This window comes from Fonsecaea pedrosoi (genome assembly GCF_000835455.1).
Source record: "Fonsecaea pedrosoi CBS 271.37 unplaced genomic scaffold supercont1.2, whole genome shotgun sequence".
Taxonomy (NCBI): domain Eukaryota; kingdom Fungi; phylum Ascomycota; class Eurotiomycetes; order Chaetothyriales; family Herpotrichiellaceae; genus Fonsecaea; species Fonsecaea pedrosoi.
The window spans coordinates 3440105-3455688 of record NW_013550614.1 but is presented as its reverse complement, the minus strand read 5'-3'; the positions used below and the strand labels follow the sequence as shown (position 1 = coordinate 3455688).

Genomic DNA, 15584 nt, shown 5'->3' with positions numbered 1-15584 from the left:
TGGTGTTGTATCAAACATCAAACAAACGAAGGGGACAAAGACCCTGCAGGGTAAGCGCGTCCAATGGGCATTCAATGAAAGGAATTCCCTCCTATCCCTTTACTCAATACTCGATACATACGCACCAAGCGATCGAAATCGGCAAACTTTTTCACATTTTATCGACGAGAATCCGCCAGCGAGAAACCCTCATCTCTTTCAAAAATTTTATAACAACTCGCTCTTTGGTAAAGTGGCAGCCTTTTCTCGCATCAGTTTCTCCGCGCCGGCCCATACAGGATTACTCCTCCAATTCTTGAGCTCCAGTAAATGGGGCAACAGATCGTTGCTAAAGGCCTCGCTTGCCTCTCGGGGCAACAAACTCGGCAAATGATCAATGCTGATGACGCTGAGCGCCGGCTCGCCCTTGACCTCGACAGGAACGGTGGGTTTGTCGAATGTGGTTGCGACCGTGTAGATGGGGATCGGGTTGTTTGGATTTGTCGTGTCTGCGGAAACGTCACAGACGACGGACAGCTTGCGGCCCGGTGTGTCGAGCGATTGCATGTCGACAAAGTTGGGGATCTTCGTGTTGAGGTAAATGCAGTTGATGAAGATGTCGCTCTCGACGATCTCTGGAAAAGGGCCACCCTTGGCTGTTTGCGTCTGTTAGTTGTTTTTTCACTTTTCACTTTAAAACTCTGAACTGTGATTTTATTACCTGTCTCTGCCATATCCCACCGAAGGACGTTCTCGGTTGGGATACCAGCTCTCGAGCACAAGTCAACTGCACCACTGCCACAGCGCCCCAAAGCTCCAATGATAAGCACTCTTGGTGCCTTGCCCGTCTTCTCAGCTCCTTGTGCGAGAGCCTTCTTGACGTCGGTAATCAAGGCGTCGACGTTGGGGTATGATGACACAGATGGAAGTGGTTGGTCTGGATGGTTGATTTGCCATGCCCTACAACGCTCTTTGGGTCAGACCTGGCTATTTTAAGCAAAAGCTTTGGGGGTGCCGGGGGAAGTTGTTTTGTTGTTGCAATATAACTCAGATAAGTCTTCTCGGCACCCACAGTAAAGTCCCAAAAAGCAAGTTTGGGGGTCCATAGGGGGGGAGATTTACCAGTTTATGACTGCTAAAGCAGCACTGTTCAATCCAACCGATTAGCAATTACTCTCTGAAGAAGTAGAAGGGGTCATCGAAACACTGTCCAAAGTGGAGTGCCACCCAGGCAGTATTGCACCTTGAGACAAGGGGGAAAAGGACGATATGAAGGAGACGTACCCAGCAAACCCAGCGTGATAGCCAAATGCCTATTCGATTTCAGACTTGACATTCCAGGCAGAATCACTGACAGGGGACATGTTACATACTGCTACTCTCCGTCCATTCGAGTCGGTCAAAAATTCGAGGTCCAAGAGCACGCCATTTCCTCGGACAAATCTGGCGAGAACCTTTTCCCATCCCGCCTGTTGCTTATAACAGTGGGCGAATTGGACATGTACATGCTCCAGGGGGACTTTTGGCGACGTCAGCTGCCAATGCGACAAGATCTTTTTGTCCATAAAAAACTCACATGTCTCGACTGGCAGCTCCTTGAGACCAATGATGATGTTGTCCTTTGGCGCATCCCGCCACGTATTCTCTGGTACTAATGTGGCTCCAACCTTTTCGTATTCCTCGTCATCGAAGATTCTTTGAGGGCTCCGCTCAACATTGACCTGGTATCCTGCATCGATGAGGGCTTTTGTGGTGGTCGGAGTCAGCGCGGCTCTATCGCCAGTGTCAGCAATTGCTCCGTGACTCTTGGAGGGTTGAATCGTGCTGAGGCGCAACGGCTTGAGCTGCTATGCCAGGTGGCCATGCGCCTTGGACAGACAGTCCTAGATCTGTGTCTGAAGGGCCCCGCGGCGGACGTGACTCGAAGGGATCAGACTAACCTGCGCTCGCGCTGCTTTCCAACTAGAAGAACATCAGCGAATGCGCGTGGTTAGACAGATAGGTAGACTTTACGTTCTGACCGTAGATGCAACGTAGTTGGCTTCATTTTTCGTTGGACAGGCCAGTTTTAATCCCTTGACTCATACAAAGTCCCGAGTTGGTTTCAAAAAATAAAAAAGACTATCCAAAGGGCGCAGTTTTTGTACGGGGGATCACTGCCAATGACTACGGTGCCGTACAGGGGCTTGAGGGAACCTTTGCGCTACTTGTCTGCCGTCTTCTACACCCCAAGTAATTAACTCGTCAGCCCGCGCTGTCGAGCTGTATTCTCCTGTAGAACATGCACGGACAGACGGACGGTATTTGGAATTTATTGAAAAGTTTTCATTCATTATTCTAAATTCCGACTCCCTCTTCTGATACCCCCCTCTCTGTCTCTCTCTTTTCCTTCGCCACCCCCCTAAAGCAAACGCTGAACAGGCGATGTGATGAATGTATAGTCGGGCGAGTTAGACAGCCGTCTCGACGAAGAAGGCGAGGGCTGACCATACTCGGTACAAAGAAAGAAGCTCCTCCCTCTATCTCTATTAGCGGATTTTCAAGTCCTCGGCGGTACATTTTTTCAATTTTCTTTTGGAAACCTTGGGAAAGTCCGGCGCTATTGCACACCCCATGTCCAACGTACTTTTGATCGTCTTTCGGCAACAGCGTACAAGTGTGCGCAAGAGGAAAGAAGAAATGAAATGTAGCGAAATCAACAGGCCCGGCTGATCTCAACTCGGCTCAGGCAGTCGGACCGAGGACAACATCCTATCGTGAATCGAGGGTTAGTCAGGAACAATCCAATGTAAAGCAAGGCGAGGCGAGGCGAGACGAAGCTAGGCAAAGCATGGTCCCATGCAACGCAACCTAGTAATAACGAAATCCTTTAGATAAACTCACCCGACTAATCCTCCCTCCCAGCCCCCTCACCCGGATCCCCGTCCAGAACTCAAACTGCCACAGGCCCTGCGTGACCAGGGTCTCGAGGCCCTGCACCGTCTTCCACCCGCCGACCTGTTCGGCCATCTGCATCACGGCCGTGTGAGCGGGCTTGTACGCGAGCTCGAGCAGCGTGCGCGTCGGGGCCGAGGTGCCTTGGCCCTGTGGCGCGGTCGAGGTCGCGAGTTGCGCGGACCGCGAAAAGATACTTTGCAGCGTTGACGCCAGGGCCGGGTCGACGGGTTTGTCGGCGGGGATGGTGGCGATCGCGACGACAGGCACGGTCGGCATCTGCTGCTCCAGCGTCGTCGGTTTTGTTGTTTTCCCGGCCGCAGCGCCAGTGTCAAGTAACACGAGGTCATACGTCGGCGGGAACGTCTTGGCCAGCTCTACCATCTTGCTCTGGTTCCTCCCGATCAGGTAGATCGGCTTGTACCCCATCGCGTGCAGTGTGTGGATCGCCGCGCGCGCTGTGCCGCCTCCACCCACGACGAGGCCGGACTGCTCACCTTCACCTAGCGCGGCAGAGGCGCCCGCTGCGCGCAGGCAATCCATCATACCCAGATAGTCTGTGTTGTATCCGACCAGCGTGTTCTTGCCCGAGACCGGGTTGTGGACGGGCACAATGGTGTTCACTGCCCCGATGAGACGAGCAGATGCATCCACGTCGTCCAGAAGAGGCATGACATCCAACTTGAGGGGGATGGTCACACTCGCTCCTCCAAAGTCTTCGGCCCGGATCTTTTCCTTGATCACCGCCAAGTCGGTGGTCTCACACAATGAGTAGACGTGTGGCAGTCCAGTCTCCTTGAACAGAGTGTTGTGCAATGCCGGCGATTTACTCGCGCCAATCGGTGATCCGAACAGGTAGAATTTCTTGGGTACAATCTCGCCTACCAGGGTCAGTCCTTGCCGAATTTCGCTCGCTGAGAGTTGACCCGGTGCCGCTTTGAACGGGAGCGCTGGGTGAGAGACCGGCGTCATGAATCCGTTCAGGATCCGCGAAATCTGTCCTGTGCGGCCCATGTTTATCGCTATCAGAGGCAGGTCCGGGTGCTGGGATTTCGACCACTGCTTGAAGCGCCGCAGGGCGAAGTTGTCGTCCAGGTTATCGGCGATCCCGATCAGTTTGACGATGTCCCCGTACTGCAGGCATTTGTTGTAAACGGCGATCCAAGAACCGGGCTTCGACCATGATAACGTCCCCTGTGGGTCATGATGGGAAGCAATGATTCGCGTGCTAGACTTGTTCTTGAAGTTGAAAATCGGAGAGAGGATAGACTCCGGGAACGATGCCACTTCCAAGTCCAAGAATTCACTGCCCATACGGATAGCGAGAGTACACAGGTGTAGATACTCTGCATGGGCATCATCGGGGAATCTTCCACCTTGGGATTTCGTGCGGATGGTGAACACAACGGGAAGTGGAACTGCTGCGCGAAGCAAGGAGAGTTGAGCAGTCACATATTCGGCGGAGGGAATAGCGCTGTCTGAGTTGGGATCTTTCAGCAAGTCAACGCGCAGTTCTACTGCATCAGACCCGAGACAGACTTCAGGGAGGAGTTTCAAATGAGGCCGCAAGTCCGGGAAGGTCAGGGCTGCAAAGAATGTCTCTGGTTTTCGTTTGAACTGGGATAGAACGTCGACTTTGCCAGTGACCATCTGCAAAAAGCGATCGAAATCTTCGGCGGCTTCGGACATTTGCTCGTTGGGGATGCTTTGGCTGTAATACAACAGATTGCTGCATTGCTCGTACCAGGGTTTCCGGCGCAGCCAGACGCCCATCATGTCTTCGACGTATGCTGGTCTTGTTTTGTCGACCTGTAGAAAGCCCATCACTTCGCCAATGTCCCGTTGTACCAAGAGAACGTGGCCTTTCTTCTCGCGCCATTCAATTAACAGATTGCGCGATTCTTGAGTTTCCACGATGCCGCCTCCGCAGGCAAAGACGTAGTCGTTTGGCATCTCCTTCATGACGGATTTGAGGAGCTCCAACTCACGTTGACGGAAATGTTCCCAGCCGTGTCCCTTGATAATCTCCGGGATCGACTTGCCTTCACGTTTCTCCAGTTCGGTGTCCAAATCAACCAATTTCTTGCCGAGTGATCTTGCTGCCCAGCGCCCGGAGGTGGTCTTGCCAGCACCTCTCATGCCGATGATGAAAATCGAGGCTGCACTTCTGTCCAATATCTTCCCTCTGGCATGTTCGCTGTTCTCTTGTAGCTCGACACCTTCAAGCTTGACATTAAATTGTCGTGCCAAAGTGTCCCACCATCCAGGCCAAGTTTTGCCTGTGCATTCTTTCTCGAGAATAAGGGTGGGCTGAGGGGCCGCCAGCGCGAGAACACTAAAGCTCATGGCGACTCGATGGTCGTCGTAGCAATAGACGCCTCCTTCCGGACGTCTTAATCTGGTACGATCGATCCCGTCGACTTCGATACCGTCGTCAAATTGTCGACATGTAACACCAAACTTTGCCAACTCATCCTCCATCGCCTGAATGCGGTTGCACTCTTTCACCCTTTGGTTTGCAATGCCATAGATGCGTGTTGTGTTGGACTTGCCGCCCTGAGCCACAGCAGCCAGAACAGAAGCAGTCAAGAAAGCATCGGTCATGGGCTCCATGTCGATGTTCGTGAGTGGTGTAAGTCTGCCGTCACGGGGACCAGTCACGGTGGTTGAAGAAGGCGTCTGTTTTACTTCACACCCCATGGGCCTCAGCACGTCGGTAGCAAATGCCGAATCGCCTTGGAGAGATGCCGAGCCGATGTTGGGGATCGTGCATGTTGTTCCTGTTATCGCGGCAATTGCAAGTGGATACGTCGCAGAACTTGCATCGCTTTCGACCACGTATTCGTCTGGGTTCTTGTAAACGCCTTGCGGGATATGATATGTGTGGTCTTCTGTCTTCGACTTTTGCACAGAAACGCCGAAGGAGGCCATCATCGCAATAGTCATGTCAATGTAGGGCTGCGAAACCGGCTTTCCGCCCACGAGCCTGAGTGTAACAGGATTCTTTGCATAAGGAGCACACATTAACAGAGAAGAGACGTATTGTGACGAAACCTTTGCTGCCAGTTTGATTTCGCCGCCGTTGAAACCAGCCGAGGCTGCAATATTCAGTGGAAGACTCCCAGCGTTCTCCATGTATTCGATGCCGGCGCCGTTTTGCCTTAGTGCATCTACAAGGTCTCCGATGGGTCTCTGCTTCATTCGGGCATTGCCAGTGAGAACTGTAGATGCCACATGGCTTTGCCGGGTCAAGGTTGCGACAGACGTCAAGAATCTGGCGGCCGTCCCAGCGTTGCCCAGATAGAGCTCGTGTTGGGTGGCCTCAAGTCGACCACCGTTCCCGTTCACCACGAGAACTTCTCCGTCTTCTTCCCAGGAGAATGTAGCAGCCCCGAGCCGAGTCAATGCTTCCAGCATCACTTCTGTGTCTGCTGAAGTCAACAAATTTTTGATACGGCATGTTCCGTGACCCAGAGCGGCAAGGACAAGTGCTCTGTTGGAGATGCTCTTCGAGCCCGGTGGCGTGCAGACAACATTCAAGTCTTTGGGTACACCAGGGACCACCTCGATACTTGGTGAAAGAACAACACGCAGGTCAGAGTCTGAGACAACACTGGCTTTTTGTTCGTAAGTGCGACCTATTGCTGAGAGAAGGACCACCTTCTTCTTGGCACCATCGTTCTTCTTGTCGACGCCCATCTTCTTGAGCATACCGTCGACTGTACAGACCTTACCTCCAGACAGCTTGCGCACCTTTTCATCGTCCAGTCGAATTGGCAAACCGTACGTTGTCAGACACTTTTGCAGACGGCCGACCGCAACTCCACTGAGCACACCCAAGTAGCGAGCAAGCTCGGCCTCCTTGATCATGCCGATCGCGACGCATTCACCGTGTAGCACTTGAGGAGTCAGGAAAGCCTCCATGGCGTGGCCGATCGAGTGTCCAAAATTCAACAAATTTCGCAGACCGGTCTCTCTCTCGTCGATGGTGACGACGTGGGCTTTGAACTTGGCCGAGGCAGAAATGATCCTGATCATGGTTGCCTCTACGTCCTTGAACCTAGCAGCCCCTTGGCTGATATCGGCATTCACGGCGGCCATGATTCGGTCAGCATGACGCTCCAGCTCGATGAATTCTGCTTCATCTGAGATCGCAGCGGTCTTGATGACCTCGGCCATTCCATTTATCAGCTCTCGTCGAGGCAGAGTCCCGAGAAAGTCGAGGTCGATGTATATCCTCTGGGGCTGCCAGATGGCACCGACAAGGTTTTTGCCGAGAGGTGTGTCGATCGCAGTTTTACCACCGATCGAAGAGTCGACCATTGCGAGTAGTGTCGTTGGGACCTGGACAAATCTCACTCCGCGCATATAAGTGGCGGCAACAAAGCCCGTAAGGTCGCCCACAACGCCACCCCCCAGGGCAATAATAACCGTGTCTCGACCACATGGCGGACTCTGACTGAGCAGCCAGTCTTCAATGTCGTCCTTTGTCTGTCGAGATTTTGAGCTCTCTCCAGGTGGGATCTGATGGATCAACAACCGTGCCGATTTCCCCGTTTGACGGGCTGCATTTTCAAAGGCCTCTCGAAAGGATTGGGTGTAGAGCGATCCCAGGTTAGTGTCGGTAATCAAAACATACGTCGATGACTCCAAGTTCGACAGCAGATCAGGGGCGACATAGTCCCGCCACAACCCGAAATTGATGATGATGCTCTCTTTCCCGAGGAGGCTGACTCGAACTTCCTTCGCCGTCCCGTTGGCCAGAGGCATGATGGCACATTCAAGATACGGGACTTTTGGTTTTGTGAGACTGAGTCACGGAGAAGCAGCGGGTTTCAGAGCTTCGGAGGATGATTATTTTCATGTCTTGGCGGATCTAGACTGTGTTGGTGCTAGCTCTAGACTAGCACAGCCTTGCATTAATTTCACGACTCTTGATTGGATTATTTGTCTCCCCCGCTGCGTGCTCCGAGACGGAAAAAATCTCTGTGGGGAAATCTCATGATCTCTATCGACTTTCCCCTTCTTCTCTTCTCCTTCTTCTACCCAGGTTATTAGCGAAATGAAACACCTGATTACCACGTCCGGGCGGGACTCAAAGGCCCAGATTGATCATCTTTCTTGAGTGCGGCCCCCGTTTCGAAGACATGTTCGGAAGCGTCGATCTATTCCACATCAATAGTCATTCCCCGTAGACCCGTAAAGATGAGACCCCGTCACGAGGACCTCGATCTCATCACCGACCTCGACATACAGCTCACTGTCGCGATCGCGCGCCTCCTTGATACATGAGTCCTCCGGCACGCAATGCATCCCTAGGTATCCCAGCGCGGCAGGGTTCCCGGCTTCAACGGTGCGGTGCTCGATCAACGTCGTACTAGGTTGCGGCACTCCTTTCTTCCGATCCGGACGTGAATTGTCGTGCTCAAAGATCCCTGTGTTCGGATCGACGTTGGGCATGGTGCAGCGCGACGTCCGGCACACTACGGATAAAGTGCTAGCCGCCCTTGTAGATGCTCGAGAGGTGACAGTCTTTGGCAAGATCCGGTACCTCTTCCACGTTTCCTCGGAGAATGCAGGGGTGCCGGTCAAATAGATGTTTGCGCGGAATCGGAGCGCGCTGAGCGGCTGGTTCTCCGGCGGGAGAAGTTTTGAGACCGAGTGCACCGAAGACAAATTGATGATGTGGACGGGTTGCTGGTCAGTGTAGCCATGCATGGCAGGGGTGCCAATGTGATCTAGTGGAGCTAGGTTTCTGGTTGTGCGCACCAGAGTGTCTGGTGTGCACCTCATCAGGGTCAGGCTCTGTCGCTCAGGTATATTGAGAAACGTCTTCAGCTTGGGTATCGCTGCCGCCACACCAGGGAGCTGGCCGAGATCGAGCCCCGCTGCTTGGCGGCTATGGATTGTGAAGTGCCTCATCGGGATCTTCATTTGACTGATATGGTCAGCCGTTGGTAGTAGTGGCACCGTGAAGTGAACCTCGGGCTTTGCAGACAATGTCCATGTCTCTAACATGGCTTTTAATCGCTGGAGAAGACTGGCGGGATCGGGGTCAGGGAAGCTCACGGTGAGACAGCCGTCTGCTTCGACGAGCATGTCGCTTCGTTTACTATCCGGCCCTGGCAACCAGAGCCGTTGCTTGATGAGTGACATTTGAGGTTTGGTCCGTTGACTGATGAACTGCCATTCATCTTTCTTCGCTTCGACCGCCAGCGCAAAACACCTGTCATACGCAAAGCCCGTCTTGACGAGTTGCGCCCGCTCCAGCTCGACAGGAGCGCAGGACTTTATGGGGTGGATGTACAGTGCTTTGATCACGACCGGTGTTTTCGTGGTGGCTTCTTCGTCCTGACCATACTTGACATCGAACTGGTCGGCGAGATTGCTGACGCTGTGTATACCTACCCGTTGCAAGTACTTTGGCAACTTCCTGATCACGTAGATATGTCTGATACAGGCCAAAATGAATATGCCAATGTTGATGAACAGGATGATACTGAGAGTGCTGTGGAGGACCGCCCGGAGGTCCAATTCTTGCTGTAGCAGCCTTGCCAACATGGCGACTGATGCTCAATTTTAGAGACGCTGAGGTAACGAAAGCAGCAGAGACATGATACAACAATCGCCAGAGAGCAATGTCTCCTCGATTGTCGGATTTATATGATGCCTACTTTCGAGGTATTGCGAACCGGATAAACTACTGCGGGTGTCGGAAAAGACCGCGACGGAAAGTTAATTCACGCCCTGGCAATGACTTTCATATCGCGCCCATCATGACCACTACTGCATACTTGAAGAACATGGCCTGTCTGATAATTTGTCTCCCACAGTGTCTACGGTCCTGCCGTCCCCCGACAGCTCTAAAATAAGAGAGATGATAAGCGTCGCAACCAGCTGTTGGTCCGTAAATGAGGTTATATCAACCCGATTTGCAAAGTCCATTTCATCCCATCCCACTCTGACAATGTTCTATGCAGATCCCCCCCCGACTTCTTGCACCAACTATTCCAAAACTATTCCAAACTCTTCAGCGCATGTGTCCCCGAAGACGCGAGGCCTGTGTACCCATTGAACGGACCAGTCTCCTTCAACAGGACGGGCACCTCGTCGTCGCGCAATGACTCCAAGACCCCCTTCTCGGTCGGACGCCAGCCCAGCTTCCGCAGCCTATCGGCACGACTTCTTGAATTGGCGCCCACAGTGGTTGGACTGTACACTCCGAACAGGTCGCCATAGAGCTCGGGCGGCACGGGTCGCGGGGTGGGATCCTCGATCCTGCCGGCCGCGAGCAGAAGGCGGCCAATCTCGGCGGCGGCGTCCCCCCACGCCATGTCCTCGCCGGTGCTGCAGAAGAAATACGGGTTCGCGAGGACCTCGTCGGCGGTGCTGCGCCGCATCCACTCCAGGATGACCATGTACCCGCGCACCAGGTCCTGGACGTGGATGTTGCTGCGCACCGAGACGCCCTTGCCGATGACGGGGACCCAGCCGTGCTTCAGCGCGAACCGCACCATGGTCGGCAGCTGCATCGACACCCGTCCCGAGCACTTGCCGATCCCGTAGACCAGGCAGGGCAGCACGATGACGATCTTGGCCTTGGTGCCCAGCTCGCGCCGCGCCGCGAGGATGGCCAGGTCGATGGCCCGGTGCGGCGCCGTATCGGGCACGCTGTCGATCTCCTCGGGCCGCTCGTCCGAGTAGATCTTGTCCGACTTGTACATGCCCTTGGAGTTGTCGACCAGGACGCTCGTCCCGCTGGTGTGGAGGAAGGTCGTTTCCAGTCCCTGCTCGGCGCGTTGGCGCACGCCGTCCAGCACGGCCTCGACCGAGGGCAGATGGTCGGCCGTGGCCGTGTGGATCACGATGGGGCTCGCCGCCGAGTGCTTGCGGATCGTCTCCTGGTCGTCCAGCGTGCCCATGACCACTTTGGCCCCGAGCCCTTGGACCTGCGCCGCGTGTGCCTCCCGCCGCACCATGGTGGTGACTTGATAGCCGGCCTGCACCAAGAGTTCAAGCAGATCAGTGCCGATCAGGCCGGGGCCTATCAAGAACACGCTCTTCTCTGCCGCCATGGCTGGAGAGTCGTAGAAATATGCGATCTCACGGAGAAACACAGAGTCACTGAAATCGTACTAGGTTCTGAGCAGGAGTCCGAAAGTGTAGCGTAAGCACCAGCCGAAACGTATAGCAAAAGCCGTGCTATTTGTATCTTTCGTCTGCGTGGCGTTTCGTCGAGGTTAGCTCACGCGGTATACAGTAGAACGCATGTGTCTATACACAATCACGTATCTATATATCCGTTCTTCTTGCCCCCTTTCCCCGCATTCTCCACGCCGGTAGATCAGGCGGGCATCGTCGTACTCCAAACAAATTGCCAGGGGTACGACCGGCGTGACTATCCGGATTGTCTCCGGGCAGCGACCGCGAGCTCGACTACACATGTACCTAGGACGGAGACTTTTGGCTCAATACTTGGAAGAAACAGTAAATGACTAGCTCGGGTAAAGTCATAATGAATCTGAATACATCTCTCATCCACTCAAGTCCGCGGGATTCTCCATGCATACATTACTGGACCTTTCCGTCATGACTCGTCAGAATGATCAATGACATAGCCCTTGAACTGTCGCGCCGGCACCCGTCTCTCGAACAAGATATCCAACTCTTCAAAAGTCCGGTTCTTGGTCTCTGGAAGACGGAAGAAGCACCATGTGAGCGAGATGATGGAGATGCCGCCGTACAAAAACTCGATCTTGGCCCCAGCATTTGCCGCACCAGGGTTGAGGAGGTACGGGCCGATCACCGTGGTGACCAGTCCGGTCGCAGCATTGATCACGGTTGCCAGCGCTATCGTCTTCGACCTGAGTTTCGTCGACGGAGATTCGCACACGACAACGTAGGTAAGCGGGCCGAGAGTCATCTGCCAAACAAACTGGAGGGTGCACAAGAGTGATGCTTGCGCCCAAGAGTACGATGGGTTGCTTTCATAGTCTGACGCCAGACACATGAAGGCCACGACGAAGAGAATAACGATGATATAGGCCAGGCCTGCCATGTAACAGATGCGCCGTCCAAAGTAGATGAGGGGGATGGCAGAGGCAAGAGTTCCGAGGAATCCAAGCCCGTTGAGTCTGTGGTGTGGTGAAATACATGTTAGTTATCAGAGCACATGATCATGACTTGTGGTTTGCCTTGTTCGAGCACTTACCCAAGACCCATGTCAAACGAGTGTCTAGCACTCAATCCAACTTGCTCAAAGAGGTAGGTTGCAAACCCCACGGGATTGCCCGAGAAGTTCTGGATGACGAAGAGCATGATACAAATTTCCATCCTCCTGCGATTCGGGCCCTTCCAGCAATCCATGTAAGTGGTGCCGACTTCGACCTGGCGCTCGTACAAATCTGGACCAATTCTCGGTTAGCACTGACACTGCGAAGTCACCGAGAACAAGAAATGTCCCGCGCCCAAGTAGATGGTAAAGAAACACGGCTCTTACCGGTCTTCACCATCATAGCCAAAGTGTTTGTCACTTCCACCTTTTCGTGCTTCTCCGACAGTCTCTTGAGAGACCCTTCCGCTTCCTCCATCTTATGCTGTCGTACAAGCCACCAAGGGCTTTCTGGGGCCCAAACCAAGCCCGGGAGGATGATAATTGGCCATAGCCACTGGATGCAATAGGGTATCTTGTATGCCCACTTGTCTGATCTGTTGATAAAGCCCCTCGTGATCCCAGTCTGAATGAACTGGCCCATCACATAGCACAAATTGATATATCCAGTGAAGAACCCTCGGAGTTTCAATGGAAGACATTCCGAAGCATACGTTGGGGCAAGGACGCAGTACCCACCCCAGATAATGCCTGACAAGTCTATTCAGGGAAGAAAAGCAGATGTCAGTCGCACTCTTGGTTCATAAGGTAGTAGGAAAGTACTTACACATGCTCGTCGTCAAGACCTCAATGTTTGGAGCAAAGACCTGCATGAACACCAAAGCGGAGGTTAAGAGGAGATATATAGCCAGTGTCTTGCGGCGCCCAATCCTCTCCATTGGCCAAGCAACAATATATGCACCAATGATTTGCCCGACGAGAGAGCCCATAGACATAGCGACCTGCCAGTTGGCGGGGATCTGATAACCATGACCAGGTACTTCGTGGCCGAAATGCCTTTGGAACGATGGAAGCGCGAAGAAGTTGCCGGTGATCTCAATATCGTACGCGCGCATGATGATGGACAAGGAAAAGAAGATAGACCAGAAGGCGCCCTTACGGTAGATCTTCAACGCCTCGAGATAGGTGAGCTCATGTTCTGTGTGTGTGCCCTGGTTGGCCATGGACGTGCTGATGCTGTCGAGTTTGCCGGTGACCTCTGCATCAGTGAGTGTCTTCTCCATGGTGAGGCCCGGTTCGAGACTAGCAGAGTGTTCAATGAGCGTGGTGCCATCCTTCTCCTGTGTCTGGGTGGTAGCCATAGTGGTTGCTGGACTGGTTGTACCGGATACAATACGACCCGGGCAAAGTCACAAGGGTTCGAGGTTGGGAAGAATACAAAGTAGACAATGTAGCTCGAACGTCATCAAGCTCGAAGGACGGCGATTGAAAGCTTCCAGCAGAGACATCTCATTCTTATGAACATGTTGGCTTGAATGCAACATTGCCAGCCTGCTGCTTTGGTGTGATACAAGTCCAATGACTGCACAGCAAAACCGCCATGTTTTCCGACAAAGGTGGCCCATCTTCCAAGTTTTGGTTAGCTATAACACCCCAACATTCTGGGGAGCGTAAAGACTTGATCGTTTTCAGAATGATCTGCGACAATTGGGTCTTCATCTGCTCGACCGCCCCGTGGGGAAGCCAGAAGTCAAGGTCGCATCGCTTCTCTGAGCCATCAAGTCGAGCGGGATCTTGCCGTAACCGTATTGCCGAAGGGACCATCCTGAGTGGCTGCTGATGAGTTGGTGGCTGATGTTCATCACGGTTAATCGGCAATAAGGGTCAGGCTTCTGGACCAAGATGCTGAAGACTTGCCTTTAGCCCTACACCCGATGTCTAAAGAATCGAAGAAATATCAGAGATGGCGTGGCTGAGGTCTCTGGCAAGGAGATGCGACCTCAGGAGAACTGTGACAACCACTCCTAATCCGCAGCCATGAGGTCGGTTGCTGTCAAGAAAATCATCCTGTTCGGTGATTCACAGACTGAGCAGAGTTCAAGCCAATCTGGCGGGTTCAACCTTGCGCCGGCGTTGCAGCACGAATACTGGTCCAAGTTACAGGTCGTAACACATGGATATGGCGGGTACAACACGGAACATGGACGCCATATCATCGACGCCATTCTCCAGGCAGAAGCGCCGTTAGCGACCCGAACCACGCAAAGTCGCAATTCTGTCAAGTTATTGGTGATATCATTTGGCACAAACGATGCGGCAGATCCCAGACACAACAAGCATTCACAAAGCGTACCCATCGATAGATACATGGAAAACCTATCACACATGGTCGAGGCAGCGAAACAGCGTGGAGTTGAAGCCGTGGTTCTCATAGGACCAGGACCAGTCAACGAGCTCGCACCCGAAGCCCCATTAGATCGACTTACCGAGAGGGCAAGACTGTACTCGGATGCCACCGCACAAGTCGCAAGGCAATTCGGCACGCAGAGCAATGTCGCTTTCGTTGACCTGTGGCACGCTTTCATGGATGTTGCAGGGTGGACGGCAGAACAGCCTATCCCTGGACGGAGAGAATGCGTTGAAGAGGTTCACTTGAATGCCCTCTCCCAAGATGTCGCCGGGTTTGTAACGCTCTCGAGGTTGTTGGCTTCCGATGGTGTCCACTTCACAGCAGAGGGATACCAGATCTGGTACAGCGTGCTCCTACAGACCCTTCGCGAACAGTGGCCGGCGCTCAGGTCGGAAAATTTGAAGACAATTTTCCCACCCATTTTTGACATAGACCCAAGCAATCTGCAAGCTTCATTGTGGCAGCATTTAGAGGAGGCCTGAATGTTATTTATACGGAAAAGCAAGCGTTCGAGTCACTAGATCGTTGGCATTAGTATCGTTGATCAAATCTCCTGGGCTCGACAGTGAGGTATTCTCGAGAGTGTGACGACTCCTCTTGCCAATTGCTCCATGCCATGAAGCAAGTAGTCGTCCTGCTTTACAAATATTAGGGCGCAGGGTAACGTCAATCTCGAACACATCTGCGCCTGACGTTGCTGACAGGCTGCAACGGCCAATGATCGAGAGGGCGCCCATGTTTTTCGCGGGGGAAATGACTGCCAGGGCACCGAAGGATATCCTTCTCCTTGCCGAAATGCCGACGCCGCTTCATGCTCATCTTTCCAGACTGGGGAAGTGGCGCTGTGAAGCTGATCAAATGAACGTATAGCCGATGAAACATTGCCCCTCCATTCCGGGGTCTAGAGGATGTTCTGCATTACAGTGTGGCTCTGAGGTTAGCAAGAAGGTATGGAGGCACTAAATATGAGTGGTGTGTTCACCCGTGGTTATCTGCAAGAATCATACAGTAGGAAAATTGGTCTGTAGAGTCACGCGGAAAGCTGGAAGCACTGCTGCCACGTGACAAGTCTTGGCACTCGAGGCGCAGGCAAATGCGGGCCTCGCCGCATCTGGTTTCTGCTTCCGCCCCGTCATCAGGAGACCATGG

The 15584-nt window shown here is 53.3% G+C and overlaps 6 protein-coding genes across 6 annotated transcripts; 1 reads left to right on the top strand and 5 right to left on the bottom strand.

Moving 5' to 3' along the window:
* Positions 1-207: 207 nt before the first annotated feature.
* On the bottom strand, positions 208-2026 carry Z517_03204 (saccharopine dehydrogenase [NAD(+), L-lysine-forming]; the record flags this gene model as incomplete). Its single annotated transcript, XM_013432312.1, has 7 exons — positions 208-635; positions 701-939; positions 1246-1292; positions 1353-1498; positions 1556-1752; positions 1920-1941; positions 1993-2026. The coding sequence occupies 7 exons, from the start codon at positions 2024-2026 to the stop codon at positions 208-210; spliced, it is 1113 nt and encodes a 370-aa protein (XP_013287766.1).
* An 803-nt stretch (positions 2027-2829) lies between these two features.
* Positions 2830-7683, bottom strand: Z517_03203 (3-phosphoshikimate 1-carboxyvinyltransferase; the record flags this gene model as incomplete). The annotated part of the gene is made up of 1 exon (XM_013432311.1): positions 2830-7683. One exon carries the CDS (start codon positions 7681-7683, stop codon positions 2830-2832), a length of 4854 nt encoding a protein of 1617 aa, XP_013287765.1.
* Positions 7684-8088: 405 nt separating this feature from the next.
* Z517_03202 (uncharacterized protein) lies at positions 8089-9474 on the bottom strand (the record flags this gene model as incomplete). The annotated part of the gene is made up of 1 exon (XM_013432310.1): positions 8089-9474. One exon carries the CDS (start codon positions 9472-9474, stop codon positions 8089-8091), a length of 1386 nt encoding a protein of 461 aa, XP_013287764.1.
* Positions 9475-9929: 455 nt separating this feature from the next.
* On the bottom strand, positions 9930-10988 carry Z517_03201 (uncharacterized protein; the record flags this gene model as incomplete). The annotated part of the gene is made up of 1 exon (XM_013432309.1): positions 9930-10988. The coding sequence occupies one exon, from the start codon at positions 10986-10988 to the stop codon at positions 9930-9932; it is 1059 nt and encodes a 352-aa protein (XP_013287763.1).
* Positions 10989-11500: 512 nt separating this feature from the next.
* On the bottom strand, positions 11501-13386 carry Z517_03200 (uncharacterized protein; the record flags this gene model as incomplete). The annotated part of the gene is made up of 4 exons (XM_013432308.1): positions 11501-12047; positions 12125-12317; positions 12413-12784; positions 12852-13386. 4 exons carry the CDS (start codon positions 13384-13386, stop codon positions 11501-11503), a joined length of 1647 nt encoding a protein of 548 aa, XP_013287762.1.
* A 676-nt stretch (positions 13387-14062) lies between these two features.
* Z517_03199 (uncharacterized protein) lies at positions 14063-14917 on the top strand (the record flags this gene model as incomplete). The annotated part of the gene is made up of 1 exon (XM_013432307.1): positions 14063-14917. One exon carries the CDS (start codon positions 14063-14065, stop codon positions 14915-14917), a length of 855 nt encoding a protein of 284 aa, XP_013287761.1.
* Positions 14918-15584: the final 667 nt, after the last annotated feature.